This window comes from Cyprinodon tularosa, unplaced genomic scaffold, assembly GCF_016077235.1.
Source record: "Cyprinodon tularosa strain WSP-4 unplaced genomic scaffold, ASM1607723v1 ctg353, whole genome shotgun sequence".
NCBI lineage: Eukaryota > Metazoa > Chordata > Actinopteri > Cyprinodontiformes > Cyprinodontidae > Cyprinodon > Cyprinodon tularosa.
In genome coordinates this window covers 499,994-522,051 of record NW_024039067.1, presented here as the reverse complement: position 1 = coordinate 522,051, position 22,058 = coordinate 499,994, and the positions used below count along the sequence as shown (strand labels likewise).

The window sequence follows — 22,058 nt, the reverse complement described above, 5'->3', positions numbered from 1 at the left end:
CGCAGCAGCAGCAGCAGCATGCCCTTCAAAAGGAAAAAGAAGGTAAGCTCTTACATCCTTCACAGCTGAATGAATTGTGCTTTAGGCAGCTTTTTAAATAAAATAAAGTAGATCAGGTTAAATTTTGACTTTATTTTACAAAAAGAAAAACAGTAAATAATGGAATCTTGAAGTTAAAAAGCAAAGATTTTCCACACAAGTAAAAAATGGACTTCATGGTCTCTGAAAGTCGAGTCAGGTGATCTAGGACAGAAAACAGAAAAAAATCCATTTAGATTCTGCAAGAGTTTCAGACAAATTTTATATATATAAGTACAGGTTTATTTAAAAGTAGTGTTGCACTGATACCAGTATCAGGCGGGACCCCGATCCAGCACTAAAATATTGGCATCGGCGAGAACCAAGTAATAGGGCAACGACACCATTCTGATGTTTGTATTTCACTTGAACGAAGAGCCTTCTCTCTCCCGACACTCAGTGTTAACTTTCGCTATGAGCTCCAGACCAATGAGAGCGGGCCAATAGCTGCTCTTAACCAATGACTGGGCAGCTTTTTCATGCGGTGGGAAAACCAACCAGGATTAGAAAATGTTTGTGGTGAGGAAGTATTTAGTCACAGAAACGCCGGCGAGTACGTTGGCTAAATGCACGGTTTGCATGAAAGAGAGGTAGAGTAAAACCAGGCAGTTTCAATACCTCAAACCTGATCAAACATTGCCATGATGGCAATTATTTTACATCCAGGTAGAATGCAGTTTTTCATATACACATCAATTTCAAACAGATGATATCGGTATGGGCGGATACTGCACAGCCGGGTATCGCGGCCAAAAAAATGGCACCGGCGCAACACTATTTAAAAGCTAACGTACCTTTCCGTCACTGAACCAGCCTGTAGGTGATGTACCTTCCTGCTGTTTCACTGGGTCTGATGATTTTAACAACCTGGAAAGAAAAAAAACATCTGAAATGGTTTTCACAGCCTTACAGCAGTAATGGTGAGAGATCCAAGTATTCAAATTAGACAGCAGTAAAAGGAACTGGCAGAGTTAGTTTGGACAAAGGGTTCCCTTTAAAGTGCAGCAATGATGCGTGTCTGTGGGTTTGGTTTTGTTTTAATCTGAGCTGCATCTATAAAAACAAATTTTTCTTTTTGGGAAATCCAAAATCGCCTATTTTGCATACCCAAATGAAAAAAAGCAAATAACTGAGGAACTGTAAGTCCAAATTACACGTGTGATACGTTATTTGAAATCTAACACCTTCTAGTTTCTGAATATATACATGAAGATGTGTGGGTGAGTATAACACCCAATCTGCATCAGTTCAAACATGACTCAAAGTTGTTTTTTTATGCTCGAAAATCAGTCTTTTTTGAACAGCAGTAATAAAGACATGCCTGCTTGTTGTGGTTCTTTGTCTTGGTATATTTTGACATGCTGCTATATCTGTTAATTATGCTTTGGTGTTCGCTATTTCCATAAAATGAACTAGGTGGTTGCATTTTAGGGAATCTAAGCTTTCCAACGATGTCTAACATGTCTATATTGGTAAATATTTTACCAGTGGAATTTTCATGCATTCCCAGTTATTAGTAAATGCTTTAAAACGGGTAGCCGGCGAGCAGCTGGGTTTTGAGAGGCTAAAGACGTTTGACCCGTTTAGAATGTCAATATTTCTCTCAGGCTCATATTTATTACATCAGGCCAATGAATTATCAGTCCGATTTACCTGTCCTCTCTTTAATCCAAAGTAGCGAGCCACAGGGTCTCCAGCCTGTATCCTTGGTAACTGGCTCTCCTTTAATTTACTGAAGTAAACATGTTAAGAAAATAAAAGCATGGTCGTAAAAGAAGCTTGATACAAGAAACATCTCTGAGCTTTGCTGCAGAAACAAAAAGGATACTATCTTGCCAGAAGTTCGGTCACTTCCTCTTTTGTCATGACGATGTGTTCAGGAACAAGCTGAAAATCAAGTAGATGCAGAACTGAAACAGTGGATTATTATTTGGTGCATGGTAAAACAAACTGATTGGTGTTCACCTCGTGTTCAGTGATGTTTATAAGCAGCTCCTGCTGCAGAAACTGCTCCAGTATGTACTTGGGTGCCATGTCCACCAGAGACTGTAACACGTTTCAATTGCAATGTTTAGAAAACTTCCAGGACTGTTACGTTTCCAAACATTTTTTCAACATGCAAAGCGGATCCAAAGCATGTAAATGCGTTTACCTGCTTGGCTGACGGCGTCATGCCCATTTGAACAACAATAATGGCTCTAGTGATGTTCTCTTCCTGCATCCTCTGGCAGTACATTTTGATCGTTTTAATCCCCACCTTTGGTTCCTCTGGAGGGGAGGAGATTTCAATTCAGTTCAGTTCAGTTTAATTCTATAGCACCAACTCATTAAACATCTCATCTCAAGGCCCTTTACAGTTCACCAATGATGACTTCATTCACTTTTATTTCCACCCATCAGATCAAACAAACTTGACTCAAATAAAGCAATAATACCGCTCTGTGACTTATTTCTAATAAAGGTACATAATCTTTCTCATAGACCTTTTACATTTTTCCTCATTTTAGGGCTTTTTTAAAGCCAAGTATTTTCTGTAGAATACAGCCTATCTATGGTAAACCTATGATTATTTAAATCAAAAAGGTGTTTGATCTCTCAGTAAAAGAGGACACTATTTTAAGCATAACAGACTGGTCCTTTAGACACATAACAGAAGGGTGTTTTTTCACACATCTGTTAGAAAAAACTTGCAAACAGTAACTTAGTCGACTAAAGGACCTATCTCATCTCATGCATCGGGCTTTTTAAGATTTTTTTTCCCGATCTGTTGAAGACAACATATGACTCTACACATCCTTAAAGGATAGAACTTTACTTCAATTTATTGAGTTGGGTTTTTTTGTCTATTTTTTAAAAATACGCTTTAAGGTAACAGAGTCCTGTCAGACTAAATAATATTACTTCAGCGATAGTTTCAAGGTGTTGCTTCATGGTATATCTCGTACCATGTCTCTCGGTTGTGCTGTTCTTTTTGCATCTCGTTACAGGTGATGAAGCAGACTGTAAATGTTTTGTCATTGCCTCCTTTCTATCTCCTCTTTCTTTCATCTTTTCTCTTTTTTTTCCTTTTCTTCTTCTGTTTTTCTGTTCTATTTACATTGCAGTGTCCATATAAACTGTAAAAATCCCTGCATAAATATAATAAAGCAATTTATATGCATGAAACAAGTGGAGGGATATGGCAATTGCCATACTGCTCCACTTGTGAAAGTAAAATCTGTTGGGCTCTTTTTGGCATCAAGACAATTATTCTTATTGTCACACTGCCAGACAGGACACTGTGAAAAAAAACCCGCTTTAAACAAGTTTCATCTGGAAGATACCGGTTTGTAGTTTTCCTCTTGAATCTCATTGCTGTTCATTTGTCTGACGGGGCAAATGAAGGAGGCTCAGAAAATTAAGAAAAAAAAATGCCAAATCATTTTTTCATGAACATAGAATACATTTTTAATCATTACTAAACTATAACCTGTAATAATATATAATTTTAACATGAAACACCATTGGGGACTTAAAATTAAACTTTGGGGGTCCTTCTTCTCAGTGTGTCTCCTACTTTGGCTCACTTTTCCCTTTTGTAGTAATATACATGTGTGAGTTGGACTTTTTAAATCTATAGTAATCAAAGCAAAACACCAGTCCGATTGAGGATAGTGACATGGAAAACATAAAGCACTGCACAAACATGTTTCAGTGGTTTGGCTGGTTTTGTTCTGTTGTTACCATCATTAATCATTTATCGAAAGATACTAAATTAAAATATGTTTGTAAATACATCTATGCTAAGCAACAAGAATGGGAATAAAAGTTTCTTTCCATATTTCGTAGCATCGTCTTTTAGATTGCAAATGGATTCCCCAACAAATAGCAAATAAAAAATGTTTAATGTCTAATGAAATATAAGGGCCAGGTTAGAGATTTATGTTTACTTTTAAATACAAGAATAAAGTCATAAAATTATGAGAATAAAGTCGTAATATTACGAGAGTAAAGTCGCAACATAATCAGAATAAAGTCCTTTTACAAGAACATAATTGTAATATTACGAAATTCAAGTCATAAAATCACGAGAATAAAGCTGAAAATAATGAGAATGAAGTCATAACTCAACACGTTTCAGAAAGAAGCTTCATTTGCACAATAATTTCAAACTTCTGATACTGAAAATAATTTTATGCTGCTGCGCTAAAAACTTCGTATTTCCTTATTTTTCAAACTGATGCCAAAGTATAACTTCACAAGATGCTCGACATTCCTCATTTTAGGGAAGAAAGTGCTTCTTGCAAGAGTTGACATAAAATATGACTTAATTCTCTTAATTTTATGAATTTATTCTTGTAGATTTACGACTTTATTCTTGTAATGCTACGGTTTTATTTGTGTAATATTTATTCTCCTAATGTTGAGACTTTATTGTTACATAACGACTTTAATCAGAATCAGGTTTATTGCCATTGTTAGTGAAGGAGTTCACAAACTAGGAATTTTATAATGTTATAACATTATTTTTATAATGTTATGATTTTATTCTCGTATTATAACTAACAATAATAATCATCATCTCTAGCCTGGCCCTAATACTTTGTTGTTTTAATGTGATTCTAATATATAAGCAATATATCTTTATCCTTCTGCAAATTATTATCTTATTCTGAAATAATTTTACCTTAAGGGTTACAGTATATTTATCTCTAGTGAGGGGAATAAATTTTCTTTATGCTGCCGCTAGGAACCAAAAATCATCCAAAAAATTCTTCTACTAGTTCTAGCATCAAGCATGATCATTTAGAAAAAACAGACTCAGATTAAGAGAAAAAGAATAAAAATAACCTTTAAACACAGCTATTTAAAGACTGAATCCTAGAGGAAAGTCTCACCAGGAAAGAAAACAAACATCTGGTCTGTGGGATCATCATTATGTGCCACTAGGACAGTAAGGTCAGTGCGTCTGGGACGGCCTTCGCTGGGTTTGTCTCCAAACTGACTCTTGAACTCATCCAGGGTCTGATCCAACTCGTCTTGTGTCACCAGATAGCCTCGATCATGGCACAGCTGTGGAGGGAATCATTAATAACTGGATTAATACCATTAATAATTGGGCTGCTCCAGTCTAACAACTAGACTTTGGTTTTATCTCTGACTTATAATGGCTATGAAAATAATAACAGTGCTGGCACATTGCAGGGACAATGTTTGTCTCATATTGAAATTAAATATACAGTTTTTGTAGAAAACTTTTCATTAACGGTGTGTTTCATCGTTAGGCTGCTACTCTAATAAACTAAAATGATTCAAAATATAAAAAATAGACGCATCTAACTCAGTCAAATGTTATGGTTTCCAAACCACGGAGTGGAGCTCTGCATAGAAACAAGCTAACATGCTAAGGAAGATAACTTTCAGATCTAACGAACCTGCATGATGGTTTTACGGATCTTCCACAGCCTGTAAGTTTCCTCCTCATCATCCATGTTGTCTCAAATAACCAAATATAGCAAAATAAACACAAACTTTTCAGTTTTTTAATAGATATATCAATGTTGCTCCTTCTTTTCGACAGCGCGACGCACGCTTTCCTTCACCAGCGCAGGCTGATGGCGTCACAAGGCAGCAGCGGAATAATAGGTTAATAAAGCCGCCATACTGTGAGTGGCAAGCTCATGTTTAAATCCCCAACAGGAAGCTATATCTCTTAAGTTTTTTTTACTAAGGAAACGTTAAAGTTTATGTTTACGTAAATACGTTAATATTTATTTTATTTAAAAAGAATCACAGAGAAATAAATTAACTGTAAATCAAAAAATCTACAGTCGTATATATACAGTCGTATTTCAGCTCTAAAATACACCAAACAATTTTATTAGATTGAATTTCGCTTAGTACTGTAAATCAATCATTTTAATAATTGTTTTCAAAGTATTCTGCTTTTATCTATACTGCTTTTATTGTGCTTTGATAATGCACTATATATATATATATATATATATATATATATATATATATATATATATATATATATATATAAATATATATATATATATATTTTTTTTTTTTTTTTTTTTTTTTTTTACAGCCTTGGATTCGCTTTTAAAGTGAACTCTCTTATTCTTTTTTGCATGTTTCTGTTTTTTATATTGTTTTTATCCAGTGTACCTGACTTCAGATTCTTTCTCTAGTTTATGTGGATTAGTAAACTGTAGCTCCGCCCCCTTGCGGTCGTTTCACAACATGACTCTGCAGGGCGGAGTCTGGCAGCTGCGGCGGACATGGACCCACATCTATATAAAAGCGCCTAAAATGAGGCCCTTATATGTTATTTTGACAGTAGGAACTTTAGTGAGCAGCGGGTCTCTACTGGCGCTGATACTCTACTTTGTTTTATCCTCCACGGTAATGTAAAACTCTGATCCTTGGTCTGTATTTTGTGCGCTCCTGAGATTTCCTCACGTTTTGTAACAGTGAACAACCTGCCAGCTGTAACTGCAGATTTTTTCCAGTGTCGCTCTCGGTGTTATTGTGCTTTGATTAACGCCCCCTGGCATTGCTTTGGCCCCTGCACCGTTTCTAGCCTGTGATGTCCCTCCAGCTGCGCCACTCTGATCAGTTTGCACTGGACAAATATCCACAGTAGCAGGATAATAGATCAGGACACTCAGTTTCTTTACGTCATCAACTGTCTGTAGCTGCCATCAGCTGATAAGCATATCATCTTTAAACACAGCAGCATACATCTTTTCAAGTTCTATAACTTAATCATAGGACTTCATTAAAATAATTAGGCTATTTATACCCATTCATTTATTTATACATATATGTCTGATCACACATATCTGGATGTAAAATATCTTTTTTAATACATAAAATCCAGACATCGAGGCATTATCCCAAGCTTTGAACAACCCCTGATCTTCAGAAAAAAAGAAAGCCTAACTTGGGGCTATCATCTAAACCTTGCTACCAACCAGTGAGAGTTTTAATCAGCAAATGAACCATGAGGCTCTGGATGGGAAAAACAGATATGTGGAAGGTGTGCAGGAGAACATAGCAAAAGGTCTGAGGACATAAAAAAATTGAAATTTGAGCTTGGAATTACTTACGCTGAAGCTGCAAAAAGGATCCCATCTCAGTTAGAAAAACCCAAACCAACAGTTCAGCACATGGCAAATTCTCCTCTAGAGAAATGTCCCAAAATTGAAGAAGACTCACTAATTGTTAAAAAGAAAGATTTTGTTCTATTCATGGTTGAAGTGATCAATTGTACTGCACAGACGACAAAAAAAACCCCGAAAAAAAATCAAATTGATAGTGAAAGCTGCAGAAAAATATCTGGAAGTGAAAGATTTAAACTGGGAAATGGTTGAAAGCATGATGGGAAAACCAATAGGACCATCAGAAACTAGCAGAATGACAATGTCTTAAAGATAAATTAAAATTATAAGGGCAAATGTGATTTAGTATTTATTATGTTGGGTTAAGTTACACAGTTTTTTTTGTTGTTTTTTTTGTTTTTTGTTTTGTTTCTGGGGTGAATTGTTTCCTGTTTCCTTGCTTTACTTCATATCAGTTGTTGGCGGTAATGCACTTCTCACAAGTTTGCCAATATAACCACATAAGAAGAAGAAGAGGCTTTGGATGAGCTGCAGAGATCCTCATCTTAGAGGGGAGGGTCAGCTGGTGCACGAAATCCACAAGAAGGCAGGGTCACTATAAGTAAAGCAGGGGACCCAGAATATGTGGAGGAAGGTCAGCGAGACCAATATTGGCGTACGGCCAAAGTGTTTGACAGAAGACGGATAGCCTTTGTTAAAGAAAAGTAAAGCGATTGGTTACATCTGGAAGAAAAGCTCTTTTTTAGCAGAAAAGTTGGCTGTAATGAGACAATAGATGAGAAGGCCAACATGTAAGCCTTTAATAAAGTTTGCTTTTATACTACACTCTTCTGTATAACTGTATGTTTCTTTTTTGGTAATTTTATAACTTTTCTATAACAAAAACAACAGGATATTATTATCTGTCTAAATCTAAAGAGCACAGTGTGAAATAGCCCCCCCCCATCAGCTTATACAACACTTTTCAGAAACCATCCAGAAAAACACAGACCCTTCTTGTTGTCTAGGATCAGGATTTGTTTGTTTTTAAGCTTTTCACTCAGATGTACTTCAACCTGCATCTGTGTTCTAAACTTGATTGGTTCCAAACTGAACTGGATTATTAATTTAATCACATTACACAATGAGTTTACGTGTTTGGTCAGGCTGTTGCACTTTGCTCCGGCTTCCTGCAGCTTTGTTTTGTTTTTTCCCTAATATTATCAAAAAGCTTTGAACTCCGGACTGCAGGACAAGCACTTTTTCATCTGGATTTATTTGTTTAGAACCAAGGGGGCCAAGCCTATCATTTCTGTGAATCTGGTCCCACCCCCTTGATAGACCACAGGCACCCCAGTGGGTGCTCTCTCAGTTGTGAGCAAGAGGTTTAGAGGAGTGATTGTTTTCTCCGTCTTCAGAGGAGCAAAGTGAGAGGCAGCCATGCGCCTCATAGGGTGCACAGTGCTGCTCTCTGTCCTGCTGCAGGCGATGGTGAGACGCTGTCAAATTAGGGCTGGATCTCATTTGGATTTTTTATTAATACATGTGCTTATTTGTTTTTAATTTTATAAACAGATTTGTTTCATTGCTAAATATATGGTGGATTATATTTATATAACTATGTTTTACTAGAGGAGCTAATATTTCTCTTCTAAAAGTCTAACCTCTGATATTCTCTAACAGTCGACGCCTGCAGAGGATTGGCAGAGAGCTACATCCATTTATGACTTTAATGCCACTGACATCGATGGTAACGTGATCTCCCTTGAGAAGTACAGGTCAGTCTGTTGGAAATTATTTTACTTTACTGCGATCATCCGTCATTTTAATGTTTTTTTTTTGTGTTAATTCCTTTCAGGGGTTATGTTGTCATCATCACCAACGTTGCCTCTAAATGAGGTAAAACTCCTGTAAACTACTCTCAGTTTGCTAAGATGCACGCTAAGTATGCTGAGAGAGGTTTACGCATCCTTGCCTTCCCCTCCAACCAGTTTGGGAATCAGGTACGTTTATATTTGCTCAAATCGTACTTTATCAAGAAGCATAGTTTTAGAAGTACACAGAGGTTTCAAGTAACAAAGTACAAATACTTAGTTACCTTACTTAAGTAGACATTTTGTCTATCTATACTTTACTGGAGTAAATATATTTTTAGACAAATTTGTACTTTCTACTCCTTATAGTTTAATAATAGACTCATTATTTTTGTTTTATTTAACCTCATTTTTCATTACAGCCCATTGGTATTTAAAAAATTAAAAAATTTCTTTGTGGTTGGACTCAGTGCTTCCCCAACTTGTTCTTCACCACATAACAAAAATAAATAGTTTTTCAAGATGATGCTAAGTTAGATTTGACACGTCTGCTATTAGTTATAAAACTAAGAAAATTGCGTGTAAGGAAGTTATCATCAGAGATGGGAAGTAACGAAGTACAAATACTTCGTTACTGTACTCAAGTAGATTTTTCTGATATTTTTACTTTACTTTACTACTTATGTTTATGGCGACTTTTTACTTCTACTCCTTACATTTTTACACAAATATCTGTACTTTCTACTCCTTACATTTTAAAAAATTGGATCGTTACTTTAGTTTTGAATCATTTCAATGGAGTTACCGTTATTATTTTTCACGTCATCAATACCAAATTCAATCTAATTGGATGGGAATCTACGTTGCATTTGACGCACCACTACAAGATCAATCAACAGATTCGGCGGTATTCATTCGCGGCAAATCATTGCAGCTTGGTGGCGGTGGCGTTAGCATAGTAGCATGGACGACGAGATGATTGAAAATGAACACAACGGAGATCTAGTCCTATTGGCAGACATACATTTAAAATGTAGGCAACGGCATGAAAAAAGTGGTTTCTACTTTTACTTTTATACTTTATGTAAATTTACAAGCCTGTACTTTGTTACTTTTACTTGAGTAAAGAAGTTTAATCAGTACTTCCACTTTTACCAGAGTACTTTTTAACACAAGTATCTGTACTTTTACTCAAGTAGGGAAAGTATGTACTTTTGCCATCTGTGGTTATCATCCAGAATTATAGACGGTGATCCTTTAACAGTCTTGTGCAGTAACCAGTATAAGTATGAGGTTTAAAGTATCCGTCCTAACTTTTTTTCTTGCATTACTTTTACTTTTATCCTTTAAGTAGTTTTAAAAATGGTACTTTTAAAGTTTTACTTGAGTTAAAAGCTTAATTTCTTCTTCTTCACTTCTACAAAAGTGTTTTAAAATAAGTAGGATTTATACTTCTACTTGAGTAATAAAGATTAATACTTTTGACATGCCTGGAAGTATATGTTTTCTTGTTTGGGACAGTGCTGCCTGTTATCAGTCACATCTTTTTGTTGGATTTGGAGCATTCGCTGTCAGGCAGCAGGATAATCAACAACCTGCCTGCTTTACTGTACAAAGCTCAATGTAGTTTAGAGATATATAGAAAAGTTGATTTGAAATGTTTGTCCAGAATCCGCTCAAGAAGATAAAGTCATGTTTTTTTGCTGTATGACTAGACTGTATGTGGCAGACAAAAAGTATGTATATAGTATAAGTAAGTCAGTATTTTTTGAAATGTGTGTTTTTATAAAATTTTCCAATTAAGTAAGATGATTTACATTTAAACAAAAAAAAGTCTTACTTTTGAGTGCAATGTATATAAATACTTCATGCTTTTTGCTCATAATCAAGCATGTGGCATCATTTTGGATACTCAAACTGCAAAAAATAGAAATCTAATTATACATTTTATCTTGAAATAAGTGCATTTTTTTCTTAAACTGAGGAGGTAAGTGAGACACTTTGCCAATGGAACAAGATAATATGCATTTAAAATAAGAAAAACAAATTGCATTGTCTTATTTCAAGTACATATTATCTAATTATCTTATTTTAAGAGTAAATATACTAATTCCATTGGCAGATAATTTTATATACCTACTCAAATTAAGGGTGAATTGTCTTAATTTAAAACATTTTTACTTATTTCTAGATTTTGAAGTCCAGCCTTCCTTTTTATCAGAATTTTTTCAGTGGAGGTTCTAGATGAATATTTTTTCATGGCGGCAGATAAAAAAAACATTAACAAACCAAACAAAGAAATAAAACAAACAAGGTAAGAGGACATTGTTTAGTATTTTAGGTGAGACACAAATCCGAGGTTACAGACCCCTGATCTAACAGATGAAAACTGTGATCCAATATTAATACAGCCGAAGCCCAAAGCTGACTAATTTTTAAATTATTTCTTAATTAAATTGTTACAGTAAAATAATAAATAGGTCTAAGTGACGAATTGGTTATAATTTCATCTGTGAGTTTTTTTTTCATCAGAAGAAATTTAATTAGTATTACACCGATCAAAAACTGATCTAAAGAGGTGAAAATGTTCTTAATGTGTTGTTTTGATCTTATTTTAAATGTAAATCATCTTATTTCATTGGCTAATTGTTTTATCTTTTTGCACATATCATAGGAAAATGCAGTTCATTCAAGAAAAACTGACTTGGATTTCAGTTTTGTTTGCAGTGTATGCTGTTAGTAAAGGGGCCATAACAGGGGCCAGGACCTGATCTACAGGGGCCCTGGCCCTACAGGGTTACTAGAAGCTTGAAGTTAGCATGTTAGCCATCCTAAAGCATTTTAGATGTGTTTGGCATTTCTTTTCTTTTACCATCTAGCTGTTGATTTGAAGTTAAACAATGTAATGATGAGCCTCTCATTTGCTGTTCACCTTTGCTGTGAAACAGACCTTCAGCATGACTCCAACACCACCGTACTTCACAGTTGGTTAACTATTTCTAGGTGCGAAAGACCATAAGTCCTTTCTGTGGTGCCTCTGTAGTTTGACTTTCTTGTTTCTGTCATCAGGAGCCGGGCAATGAGACTCAGATCAAGCATTTTGCTGAGTCCTATGATGCCCAGTTTGACATGTTCAGTAAGATCGAGGTGAACGGCGAGAATGCTCACCCGCTGTGGAAGTGGATGAAGGAGCAGCCCAATGGGAAGGGAACCTTTGGAAAGTACGTTTATATAAATACTAAACTCATATTTTGAGCTATAAGGCCTGGAGCCCATTGACTTACACTAACTACTTTTTTCTAACATGCTTTTTTTCTTTCACTCCTGCAGTAGCATAAAGTGGAATTTCACCAAGGTAAATGCATCTACGCATTTAGACCTTTCTTGTTTTATTAAAGGGTCAATAAAAAAAACTCTAACATTAACTGGAGAAGCTTTAGTTCATTTGGGTTTTTGTTTTGTTTTTTGTTTTCTATCTAGTTTTTGATCAACAGAGAGGGGCAGGTGATGAAAAGATATGGACCCCTGGATGATCCGAGTGTACGTATAAAAACCTTTCCTCTCTGAGCCGTAACAGACCGATTGATACGCTTTTATTTACGGCTCTGTAGGGAAAAACAACAGAAAGATGATCAGTTTATATAAATCGTTAAGTGGGAGTCAGTGTGCAGAATATAAAATCTCCACCTTTATCACGACACAATGATATATTCATTTATGTGGATGATGATGTCAGTCATGGTAGGATTTCCATTCAGTACTCTGGTCTGTGGTCAATATGAGGCCATATCCTCTGTCTTCTAGCAAATGTATTTATATTGATATCAACTAAAGTAAAACAGATTAAATATAATTTGACTCTTACAGGCATCAGCCATTTAAATCAAAGGTGGCATTTATTTACTTATGAAAAAACAATGACAACAAATAACCTGATTTACGCGTGTTGGCTTGTGAATTTCAAAATAAAGGCGTATGTGTTGCATTAATTAGTATGTTAATAATCTAATGAATTTAATGATGTGTTGTTACACCTCTACCATTCAGGCTGATTATTCATGCAGATCACCTCTCACTCTGTCTTTGTTTCCAGGTGGTGGAGAAGGATCTTCCCAAATACCTTTAACTGCCCCCAGTCCTTCCCTAACAACGAATGCTCCACATATTCTGTTGCTTCCTTTCTTTCCTCTGCATCTCCAAATGCTGGTTCATATGGTAAAGGTCCACCTCAGACCAGTGACGGCCTGTTCCAAAACCCGCATGGCGGACAGGACAGACCTGATGAAAACGGCGTGCAAACCTTCTGAGAGGACCCCACAGCTGATTATGATCTGGTTCGGTGGAGAGAAGGAGAAAGTTTCCTGAGCACATCAAGAATCAATATCCCGCATAAAATTTTGCTTTTGTTTCCCAAATAAAATTCACTGAGATCCAAATGTTGTTGTGTCTCCTGACAGTTTTTTTTCTCCATAAGGTTTCTTGTTAGCGCTGCTTTTTGCACAACTGACCAGAGATTGCAAGGGAAAGATACCAAATAATACAAATAATTTTCTGGAGTTGGCTTTCACATAAGCAGTATAAATAGCTGCTTAAGGGTGGGAACTACAGGGGGTGATGCTGCAAAAGCAGCACCAATGTGTAGAAACTGATTGGTCCTTTTTACTAATTATTTGTATTTATTAAAAACAAAAAGCATAAAGTGGAACTATTCCCTCACTGCCTCTGATTGGACGCATTTGATGTACCTCCCTCTCAGGAGTGGAGCTAGATGGCAACCCAGTGCTTTTTTTGGGAAAATATTTCTTTTGGTATTTAATTAGCCTGTTGGTAAAGTGTAGATTGGCAATGTGCTGATTCTTACACCTATCCAATTTGGACCCCCCCTCAGTGCACAGTGGCCCCTGCCTGGCCACCCTTCCCTCTGCTATTAATCACATGATCAGTGGACCTACCCTTATGTCATGTTCAGTTTCTATAGAACAATAAATAAATAAATAAATATATCAATGATTAAACACTGGCATGGGTGGTTCTAGACCCTGTTCTGAAAACATGAATAAATAAAGTTATGTTGATTTGCACTGGCACAGAACAGTTTTTTTGTTTTACTTTAAATATTCAGTAGAACTTTGTTTTTGTAACAGGCGTTCCATCACTGGCGGCCATCATCAAATGGTCAGCCAATGAGAGTGACATCATGTGGTCATGCAAAACCTTCACCTTTTGACTTTAAGTAGTTCTTTATTATTTCTGTTGCTTTTTTTTTCCTCAGTAAAGGTTTTAATTTTAGGTAATTTGTAATTATACCTGTTTTTACCTGAAACAAAAGAAACTTTGAATTTAACCAATTGATGCAGACATTCAACTTCTTTCACTTTAGAACTGCAAATGGCTCTTTGCTTCTGCTGCTCCCTTACACACATCAGATTACCCTGTTTTTATATTTAATCCTTATTTGCTGTGGCCCCTTTAAAAAACACTGACCCCATCCTGGCCTCACTGGTGAGTTTGCTCTCTAACCTCCACTGACGTCGGACTCAGCATTTGTTTAGTAGCTTCTGTAAGAACAGCATATAAATTCTGTCTGGGAAGCTTTTTGCCACATATTTGTTTCTGTATGTTATGAACATTTTTGTGCAAGGCCTTTAAATTGAATTGACAGCATGTCACTAATTGTACACCATATAATTGACAGAAAATCTTGCTGTATCCAGCAATGATCCTCTGTTATGGTGTTACTATCTCCCATTGCTGTGGAGGAGCTCTTGCTTGTCTTTTATGATGTGATTCAAAATATAGAGTACTGTGTAGGGACATTCATAGACACTAGGTGGTGCTAGAGCACCAGCCTTTTTCATCCTTGGACAAAAAAAGTGCCCTCCTGAAATTATTTTTTGCTTTTTACTTTTTTTATTCTTTGGCCCAAAATGCAACTTATGAATTTAAAAGCCTATTAAACACAGACTCTAGATTCTTTTCATTTTGCTCCAAGGGACATATAGCACCACCTCACTAAAGCCTCGCCTGCGCCTGGTGAAGGGGCAGCTAATTGTCCAGCTAGCTAAACAAGCGCATTTACCTCCTTCACCAACCAATTACTTCATAGCATAACATCTTTAATGGCCTCTTTAATGGCAGAATTATGTTTCGCTGTAATGGTCCCTTTCAGGGACTCCCTGATGACATCTATTTGACTTTTTTATGACAACTTCAGCGCACAACTTAACTTTTGTTTGTTAAACATTTCATTAGAAAGCGAAAATGTCTCGGTCTTTGTTCTGTTAAGTTTTCAGGTATATCCATGTTTTTCTTTGTTTTCTAGTGTTATTGGTTTTATTCCCATTTTGTCATGTTTTCTGGATATATCTGAGTTCTTAGGTATTTCTTGATTGCCCTCTGATGCCATCTTGTGCTGTACTTCTTTTTCCTAGCTCCTTTCCAGAATCATCTGTTCACACCTGCTCCCAATCAGATCATTAGTCCTTTCTTTGTTCAGTCTCCCATAAATACTCTCGCTGTGCCATTCCTCAGTGCTGGTCCCTTGTCTTTTCCTGGCTCCTCATGCATGTTTTCCCTGATCTATCCATGGTTCTGTTTTCTCTCCTGTACTTTTATGTTTGATTTTTGGTTTCCTCCCTCAGTTTCCTGTGAGTACTACAACTACAAGACTCACCTCTGCATATGGGTCCTCAAAACCTCAATCCATCCCTGACAAAAAATATGTCCAAACAGGCCACATTATCACAGTTCAATAACTTCAATAAAGTTTTATTCAGTTTTCTGAAAATAACTAAAATTTTCCCTAATCTGAGCACAGAAATAAAATGATTTGTCAGTGGAACATGATTACATATTATGCACTTGAAATCAAATAAATTCTTTTGTTTAATTTTCTAAATGTAAATCTTAGTTAATTTGTCATATCTGCCCAATAAACTTAAAGATATTATGGAATCCTGGGCTTTATATTGGTGGATTTAAAATAGTTATTCATTTAACTGGGACCAATTTGACATTACGAAAGAGGATTAGGGCCACTGGGGAAAAAAAAAAAGTTTACTGATTTTAAAATTTTATTTAAATTTAGTATGGGAAAAAAAGGCAGAATTCTGACTTTTTTCTGAGAATTCTGACTTTTTTCTCAGAATTTTGGATCTTCATGTAGATGGGCACCATGAGGGAAGAGATGTGGGAGCAATAAGCTTCACTGACAAATGTGTGAGTTGTTTGAGGTGACCAGTGACACATTGGTGGAAAATGACGGAATTAGGCAACTTTTTATGTGCCTGAGGGGTCGCCTCTTTAATGGAGGAGCAGAAGGTCATTAAAACAAGAGAGCTAGTCTCTAAAACAGACATGGCTATGGCTTGATGCCAACGTGTTTGTTAGCTGTCAGAATTCTGAGAGAAAAGGCAGAATTATGAGATTAAAGTCAGGCTTCTGAGATTAAAGTCAGAATTCTGAGAAAAATGTCAGAATTCTGACTTTTTGCCCCATACTAAACTGAAATAAAATTTAAAAATCAGTTAACCTTTTTTTTTTAAGGGGCCCTAATCCTCTTCCGTAAATAGTACCTATGGACTGCGAGAGATTGTTAAATGTCAGCATCAGGCAGTGTTTGGCTGTTGGGGCTCCATGCAACACATAAGGTGCCCTGTTCCAACCTGAGCACCTGCCCCCTAAAATGTCTGTGGACTCCAGTGTTACTGTGGGATAGTGATTATTTTATCCAAATTACATTAAATGTCGGTATGTTTGAAATATTTAATTGAATTATTGCATTTAATTTAAAGAGTTTTACATGAATCTATTTTTACTCTGATCAAATTAAAGATGCATTGATATCTTAGGGACACAATAAAAAACTAAACACTACAGCGAATACTGCACATCAGGCTGCAGTTCTTCAACATGCCTGCAGATGGAGCCAGAGCTGGCTTTTCTATCCTCTCCTCAGCGGGCAGCAGCAAGTGCAGCGAAGCCAGCAGCAGCTCACTCCGCGCCGCTGTCGTGAGGGAACCCCGCACTGATGAGGGCTCCTGTCTCACATTACTCCTGATTATCGTGACACATCCAGCGACGCGTTGCCCCGCACACCGCCGGGATTTCACCGTCGCTCTGTGGGTCTTTCTTTCGGGAGGACGTGTGTTTGTCTTTCCTCCGGGAGGCTGAATGGAAGCAGCAGCCGAGGGAGCGGTCGGGCTGTCGGAGGCCAGGGAGAGGAGCCCACTATCCGGGGCCGCAGCATCCGATGATGGGGAGACGGTTGTGGGAGTTAGCTACGGGATGGACGCTGCAGACATGGGTATGTTAGCTCTCCTTTACTAACCCCTCTCATCCCCTTTTCATTTTAGTCCATTTTCCTCTTTATTTTAGATGATTTCCTACATTTTCCCCTCTTTTCTGGTGCTGTGAACAGAAAGTCCAGACTCATCTGTGCTAGCATCAGGAACTGGGAAGCTAAGCTAGTGGCTAATCATGGATGAGGAGGAGAGCAGGTGAAGTTGTGGCTCAGGACTGCAAACTGCCTGCTGTCCTGAGCAGACTGTCATGGAAAGGGCCGTTATTACAGCATAATGGATGAGCTGATTGTAACTATAGTATGAAACTGAGCGACATATAGGACCAGACAGGGGCGGTGCTATGATATCAGACCAGGGGTTCCCTAATGGTTCCCCCTTTGACCCCAAATATAATAACCTGACAGACTGCTGATCTCTAAATATACAGATAATTACTTCACAGTATTTATATACTTAAAGTGAAATAATTTTATCCCTATTTTAATGATGACATTAATTAAATTATGTCTATATGTTGGTTATCTGTAAATCTGACACAACAATAGGCCTGTGAGCAACATTATCTGGGTAGGCCCCATATAAAGAACAACACGTTATAAAGGTTCATGATATGGCGACAGTTCCATAAATCGGCCAAGAAGATACAATTATGCAATTCTCAGTAGTATATGATCACACACGGTAAAATAGTGACTGCGCACCTTGATGGAACCAATGGTGACAGAGCACCTCCACATGTTACAGGCATCCCAAGTTCCAGGGAGATGCTTATCGAACCCAGACAGATCTTTATTTAATTTCAAACATATTATATGAGTATATTTTTTACCAACCGTCTAATGAAATATACGCAGTTATTAACATATTAATTAAAAGTACCGCTGTCTGCTTTGCTATTGGTGTCGTGTTTAAACGGCTCACCATCCTGTTGAAATCTGGCATGTATTGCGGTATAAATACGGTGCGTTCAGTCACTTCTCTATCAGGTATGTATAAGAGAAATTTTTCGCACAATTACATCTGCAAAGAGATGTTCTAGACTACAATTGCGTCGGGGGCCAACAAGGTGTCAGTGATGGGGTCCCTAAAAGGTCATGGCCCCGGTAAGCAACTGCTCTCTCTGCTTACAGATATTTATGTCATTAAATCTGGTATTACATCACAATGACTGTAAAAAATCATTTTGCCACTGTCCACTTGGTGTCTTTTGACCCCTGACCTCTACCTTGGGAAGCCCTGTATTAAACCACCTCTTTAACAGTCACTACCTGATCCGTCCCGGAAGCACAATCCGTCCTGCACATGCACGAACAATAAAATAAGATCCGGATTGCCCAAAAACTATGAATTAACAATATTGAAAATACTTATTTATATACTTAAACCACTTAAGAATGCTAAACTACATTGTATATAGAATATTGAACACCTTACTGGAAGAAATAGATACGTTTTACATTCTCTCTATTGTATTGCATGACGTCATCATCAGACCTGCTCAGAGCTGTCACAGTAACGTTTGAAAAGCTATTTAACTGTATTGCTTTTTTCGTTTTTAGAAAATGCAATGTTTACGCAAATACAAAAATATTCAAAAGGAACCCCCCAACTGGAAAAACACAAAAGAAGGTATTCTGTTCACGCCGGACGGATCGGACGGATCGGTCGGATCGATAGTGACAAAAAGAAACAGCAGTATTATTCTGTGATGTTTCTCATAATAACACAATAAAACTAAAATCATATCTTGGTGAGATATGCACCGGGTTGGAGACATGGATGCTGGTTAGGATGAAAAAGATAGGAGAAAATTTACTTATAATAAAGATTTTTCTCCATCCTGTTTCATGCTTGTTTAGCTCTTATAGGAACATGGTGTGGATGACAGTAAAATGGTCGCTCATCCATAACTCAGCAACATAATATTGCTGTTTTAAATTTGTCTCCTTTGGAGACTTTTAATCAAACTCTACTTTCAGGTACGCTACAGGGTCCAAAAACCTGAAATAATACCCAAAAGAAATCATTGAGCTGTTTTGCCGGATCCCAACGAATGAAATCATCATGCAATCAGGGGCGGATTTTGTAAATTTGGGGCCCTAGGCAAAGATAGACAGGGGGCCCTCTGAATGGAGAAGACAACACATAAAACAGACCCGTTATACAAATAGAGAAATGTTAATAGAATAGACATCCATTATCTGTTTTAGGTTTTGTCCCTCTCTTCTTGTCCCTTTTCTTCTTGTTTTCCTCTCTATGTTTTGTACTCAGCTGACTTTTCATGCTGTCTCTAAAGGAATGAAAGATTTTTTCCAAGCACTAAGCTCCCTTAGCTGATTGCTCCTTCCTGTGTTTCCAAAAAGGCAAAAGTAAATAACCCAGTCCTTCTTTTCACTGTAGACAAGCCATGATCTGCTTCTCTGTTCTCCATTTTTCATTTGGATGAAATAATAGCTGCATGAATCATGACAGCAGACAAGATAGAGGAGAGCAGGAGGCGGGGTTACCAATCTACTTGCTCTGGAGAGCAGAGGTCGCTGCTTTTAGATGTTGTCTCCAAAGTCTTCAGTAGCAGAAAAAAGTGGCTAGATTTGGCGCTGTTTTGAAATCAAAGTGCTAGAGGGGTCAAAAAAGTCACTGAATATAGCGAAGTGCTAAGTTGGCAACACTGCTCTTTGCATTGTTTGTTTTCAAATGGTTTGCTGCTGTCTGTTTGGACCTTTCTAAACATGACACAATATTGCTTAATATTATAAGCGTTCTGATGGCATTCTAGCAAAAAAAAAGAAAGAAAAATAAATAAATAATGATGGCGCACAAATAAGGAATAGTTGTATTAACCATACATGTAAACAGTTTTATGGGGCCCCCAGGAACTTGGGGCCCTAGGCAACTGCCTAGTATTACCTAGTTTTGCTGGAGGTTTCTTCTGGTTAAAAAGGAGTTTTTCCTCTCCACTGTCTCTACAAGCATGCTTAGTGTGAGGGATTGCTGAAGAGTCAATGAGTCGATGCAATCAGCTGGTTTTCCTTAGATAGAAAACTTTGAATCAATCTGACTTAATGATCTGGTTGAACTGGAAAGTGACTTGAGATGAGTTGTGTTGTGAATTGGCGCTATAGAAATGAATTGAATTGAATTCATGTTAAATCTCCCCCTGACTCAGCTACACAATTGCTTTTTTTAAATTTGCTTCCTTAGGAGACTTTTAATCAAACTCTATGTTTGGTTATGCTGCAGGGTCCAGAAGCCTGAAAAATTGACCAAAACAAATCATTGAGCTGTTTTGCCGGGTCCCAACATCTAAAGAAACCATCACATAATTAGTACAGTTTAAGAGTATTGGTTATTATTTCCCTTTGGGATTAAAAAAGTATTTTGAATTGAATAAAGCAGATTTAGTCTGTAACAGAGCAGTGATTTTCAGTGGGTTTTCATCAGTAAAAGCAGATCAGTTTTCATACAGCCATCAGAACAGGTTGGTGGCTCAAAGGTACTGCTTTCAGATGAGGGATGGTTAGCACTGTTAGCATGGCGTTAACGTGGAGATGGCCACTTTCATTTGATTTATTTTTCCTCATTACTGTCGTTGGTTTGTGTTTCAGTCACGTCAGGTGATCAGCAGTCCAGCAGCTCTTCTCATTCAGTTAGCAGTGCAGGTAGCTACTTGTGTGGATGAAAAAGTGTCCAATATGCATTATGTGAAGAGCTCTTTCATACCAAACAGGGTCAGGCTCTGCTGAGAAGTGAGTCGGCGATCTTTTTATGTACTGCTGATGATCCGATGCAGGCTTTAGGCCACTGGAACTGCAGTCTCCATCTTGGATGGGATGGGAGCTATAGCAGACTCTTCATTTGGAGGATTGTGAGCTATATTTAAGGAGTGAACAGCCTGCTTTTCTCATTTGTGGAAATGCATATTAACATTTGGGGACAACATAAATGCTTGCTGTTATTTCAGCTCCCCAGAGCTTTAGGTGATGTACTCCCGTATTTAAGGACATTTCTCTGCAAAAGCTTGGAGAATCACCTCCACACATCATTCTGAATCTGCTGATTGAAGAATTTAAATTCATACTGAAGCACTTTGTCTGTGATGTTGATGTTGAGGTACGTGTACCAATGCAATGCTTATTAAATGGTTAATCTGTATTTATATAGTACAGGCAGGCCAGTAGGACCTGTAGATTGTTGTCTTATAAGGAGAGGGTTGTTGGTTAAAATCCTGGCTTGGGTTTTTAGGTGTGGGCGTTTTTAGGTGTGGATTTTGTTTTTTTCTCTCTAGGTTCTTGTGCTTTATTATGAAGTCAGAAAACAAACATGTTAGGTTAATTGGTCCCCTTAGAGATGAGAATATGTGGGCGGGTTGTTTGTCTTGTTGGTTCTGCGATGGACGAGATTAGATTCCTTTACTGTCCAAGAGGAAATTCCTCTTGTTTTCTCCACTGGTTTGGTTTTTTTATTATTGGGACAGTCATACTTAGATGCCGATGAGAATGTTGAGAATTGAATGCAGTCACTGGTATATACAGTGATTTGACATCACCTTGAGGGACACCAGTACTGATTGTTAGAAGATCAGACACAGCTTCTTTCCCCCCTGATCCTCTAGCAGTTGACCTGGTAACCAAATCATCCAGTGACCCAAAACTAAAAACAAGAATTGTTTGATCTATCCATTATCTAGTGTTCCCAATATCAGTTTAAGTTATGAAGTGTTAGACTTTTACCGGTAGCTATACTGATAATCAGCACAACATAATTGCTCCTCTTCC

At 37.3% G+C, this 22,058-nt stretch overlaps 3 protein-coding genes across 5 annotated transcripts in view; 2 read left to right on the top strand and 1 right to left on the bottom strand.

Moving 5' to 3' along the window:
- Window positions 1–112: 112 nt before the first annotated feature.
- Window positions 113–5,681, bottom strand: polr2eb (RNA polymerase II, I and III subunit E, b). The gene is made up of 8 exons (XM_038295366.1): window positions 5,493–5,681; window positions 4,956–5,130; window positions 2,231–2,346; window positions 2,044–2,124; window positions 1,907–1,965; window positions 1,732–1,810; window positions 873–945; window positions 113–243 (listed from the first exon to the last, which is right to left on the bottom strand). The coding sequence occupies exons 1-7, from the start codon at window positions 5,547–5,549 to the stop codon at window positions 880–882; spliced, it is 633 nt and encodes a 210-aa protein (XP_038151294.1). The 5' UTR covers window positions 5,550–5,681; the 3' UTR covers window positions 113–243; window positions 873–879.
- A 612-nt stretch (window positions 5,682–6,293) lies between these two features.
- On the top strand, window positions 6,294–13,416 carry gpx4a (glutathione peroxidase 4a). 2 transcript variants are annotated; one of them, XM_038295362.1, is made up of 7 exons: window positions 6,294–6,468; window positions 8,850–8,944; window positions 9,025–9,169; window positions 12,050–12,201; window positions 12,311–12,335; window positions 12,461–12,520; window positions 13,074–13,416. In XM_038295362.1, exons 1-7 carry the CDS (start codon window positions 6,307–6,309, stop codon window positions 13,104–13,106), a joined length of 672 nt encoding a protein of 223 aa, XP_038151290.1. In that variant the 5' UTR covers window positions 6,294–6,306; the 3' UTR covers window positions 13,107–13,416. The 2 variants fall into 2 exon arrangements, with proteins under 2 accessions (XP_038151290.1, XP_038151291.1); XM_038295363.1 differs by lacking the exon at window positions 6,294–6,468 and adding an exon at window positions 8,496–8,657.
- A 3,537-nt stretch (window positions 13,417–16,953) lies between these two features.
- The window catches only part of pip5k1ca (phosphatidylinositol-4-phosphate 5-kinase, type I, gamma a), a 75,420-nt gene continuing 70,315 nt past the window's right edge, over window positions 16,954–22,058 (top strand). The window contains exon 1 of one of the 2 annotated variants that reach the window (XM_038295328.1): window positions 16,954–17,285. In XM_038295328.1, the coding sequence (XP_038151256.1) occupies window positions 17,153–17,285 (133 nt within the window). In that variant the 5' untranslated portion in view covers window positions 16,954–17,152. The remainder of the gene's footprint in view (window positions 17,286–22,058) is intronic. The other variant, XM_038295329.1, reaches the window with a different exon arrangement.

What these genes read in the sequence shown, in the direction of transcription:
- polr2eb (XM_038295366.1), bottom strand. Translation starts at nt 5,549, where the DNA reads ATGGATGATGAGGAGGAAACTTACAGGCTGTGGAAGATCCGTAAAACC. An exon ending in TCCGTAAAACCATCATGCAG is followed by an intron (nt 5,131 to 5,492) that starts GTTCGTTAGATC and finishes TTCCCTCCACAG; the next exon opens with CTGTGCCATGATCGAGGCTA. An exon ending in TTGGATTAAAGAGAGGACAG is followed by an intron (nt 946 to 1,731) that starts GTAAATCGGACT and finishes TTTTCTTTCCAG; the next exon opens with GTTGTTAAAATCATCAGACC.